The sequence below is a fragment of the Xenopus tropicalis genome, chromosome 4 (genome assembly GCF_000004195.4).
Source record: "Xenopus tropicalis strain Nigerian chromosome 4, UCB_Xtro_10.0, whole genome shotgun sequence".
NCBI classification, from domain to species: Eukaryota; Metazoa; Chordata; class Amphibia; order Anura; family Pipidae; genus Xenopus; species Xenopus tropicalis.
Genome location: NC_030680.2, coordinates 6,159,441 through 6,161,994, shown reverse-complemented (window position 1 = coordinate 6,161,994; position 2,554 = coordinate 6,159,441). Strand labels below are relative to the sequence as shown.

The 2,554-nt window shown below is 48.4% G+C and overlaps 1 protein-coding gene across 2 annotated transcripts in view; it reads left to right on the top strand.

The window, feature by feature from the left end:
* Positions 1-2,281, top strand: part of LOC100487171 — a 7,149-nt gene extending 4,868 nt beyond the window's left edge. For both annotated transcript variants that reach the window (XM_031900399.1, XM_031900400.1), the window contains exon 3: positions 773-2,281. In XM_031900399.1, the coding sequence (XP_031756259.1) occupies positions 773-2,107 (1,335 nt within the window). In that variant the 3' untranslated portion in view covers positions 2,108-2,281. The remainder of the gene's footprint in view (positions 1-772) is intronic.
* The last annotated feature ends 273 nt before the right edge of the window (positions 2,282-2,554 follow it).

Here is a 2,554-nt window from a genome sequence, read left to right as displayed (position 1 = left end):
GTGTGTAGGCGCCATCTCAGTGCATTGTGCCTGAGTCTGAGCTTTCAGCCAGCGCTACACATTAGAACTGCTTTCAGCTAACCTATTGTTTCTTCTACTCCCATGTAACTGGAGGAGTCCCAAGCCGGACTTGGATTTCTTACTATTGAGTGCTATTCTGATACCTACTGGGAGCTGCTATCTTGCTCCCTTCCCATTGTTCTGCTGATTGGCTGCTGGGGGTGAGGGGGGGATCACTCCAACTTGCAGCGCAGCAGTAAAGTGTGCCTGAGTCTGAGCTTTCAGCCAGCGCTACACATTAGAACTGCTTTCAGCTAACCTATTGTTTCTCCTACTCCCATGTAACTGGAGGGGTCCCAAGCCGGACTTGGATTTCTTACTATTGAGTGCTATTCTGATACCTACTGGGAGCTGCTATCTTCTGCAGAACAGTTTTGCCAAGCTACAATATGAAGCTAGGGACCCACGGAGCGGTTCAGTCGCCTGTGATAGATCTCTGCTCCGAAATGACTTTCCACCGGCAACAATAGGAGCCGCCGGTGGAAAGCACTTGGCATCACTTCGGTTTTCTAAAGTTGTGCAACTTCGGAATACTGAAGCACTGTCATGGCGTTTCCACTTGTTGCCGGTGGAAAAGCATTTCGGAGCGGTTAGTCGGCCAGTATAGCAGAGATCTATTTTGACGGCGACTGTACTGCTCCGTGGGTCCTTAGCCCAATGAGTAGTAACCATTCCCATGCAATGTAACCTATTGTTTGTTCTTGTTTTGAAGCTGAAGAAGAAGGGTACGGCTCAGCAAAAGCTGGAGAGATGTGAGCTAGAGTCCCCGCTCTGCCACAGAAAAGAAAAATCCAAGAAAATCCGGAAGAACCGAAAGCCGTTAGACTTTGAGATCGAGCCATTACTTGAGCCGTGCCAGGGGCGGCACAACAACACCCCCTTGCAGGAGCACTCAAACCAAAGCTCATCCAAGAAGAAAAAGAAGGATAAAAAGAAGAGACATCAGGATGTGGAGGAGAGTTTCCCACCGGTAAAAAACTGCAAGTTAGTTGATATGAACCAAAATGGAGACATGTTGCTCACACCCTTCAAGGTGAAGAAGAGCAAGAGCAGGAAAGAGAACACTCCAGGTAAAAGCCTGAATTCCTCTGTATGTTCCCCGGTCAGTAGAAGCCACAGTCCCTCTGCCAATTCAGCCAGCGGTCGGTTGAAACGGATCCGGAAAAACCTGTACAAGTATATGACCATCGATCAAGCCCAAAGTGCCCTTATGGAGTTAAAGGGTATTGTTGGGGCAACCAACGCCTCGGAGATGGAGGATTCAAGCCAAAGTGTATCTGCTTACGATTCTGCTGTATTCTGCTTCAAACAGGGTGAAAGTGGCAGCCCCACAAAGGCTTTGCCATCCCGTGCAACCCGCCCAAAAGCCGATGGGAAGAGCAGGGAATCTGGTTCTAACGAAGGCAGCTCCACTGTAGAGGAAATTCCAAGTAGCTCCGGCCACAGCCAAGACCTGTTCATCACGCAGAAGTCTTTCATGCCTGTTGAGGCGTTGGGGAGTAGTAGTGGCAGCTCTCCTCCTTTGGGCCAGGGGCAAGACCCGGGATCCCTAAAGAGTTACAGCCGCACCGACAGAGTGCTGTTGTTCTCCCAAGTGTCGATGTTTACAGCCAAGGCCGACGAGCCATCGACGTCCTCTGCTTCTAAAACCACGGACAAGTCGACGCAGACCGAAGACGTCTTCAGCTACCTATCCCTAATGTCCCTCATCAACAGAGTCAGAGTCTTGGAGAAATGTTCCGAGCAGCCTCTCGACCTGGCTTTGTCCAACCGGATCCGAGCCGGCGGCGCCGCATCCCTCACCTGCATAAAGACGGAAGACGAAGATATCATACTCGTCGACGTCAAACGGGCAGGTAAGCTCAGTATGAGCCAACAGCGAAGGATGGAGGATGCCAAGTTGGTCCAGACTCTGCTCAATTCCTCCTACTACTTCAAAGGGAAAGGCGACCACTGCAGTCAGCTCCCTATTGCGCCGCTGTTGAAGATGAAGATGAAGATGGAAAACAAGAAGCGTTCAAGAAAGTCCCCTGGAATTCGGCATTAGAATGAAAACCTTCGTCTTCTGAGCTCTCATTCCTCCTATATAGGATCAGTTGTTTCAGTGTTTTGCTTTGACCAATGGCGAGGATTCTCTCTCCATCACATCTGTTCTGTTCTTCAATGAAATGGTTGTTATATATTTCAATAATAATTAATACAGTTTCGTTAAATCGTTGCACCTTCCTATCCGGTTTCATTTCCTTTTCCTGTAATATCACCAAATTCTCTTGGGGGCTACATTAACCCCTCACTCAAGGATACAGGCACTTGAGGGTGCCTGTATCCTGGAGTGAGGGGGTTAATGTAGGGTTAATGATTTATACTAATGGAAAAACAAACTCCAGGCCTCGCTACAAAAGTCGGGAAATTTAATATCAAAGATACAGGGGCTTATGGGGGGAAGATAATGATGCTTTATTTGTCATTTTTAAAGGGTAAGTAAACCTTTTGA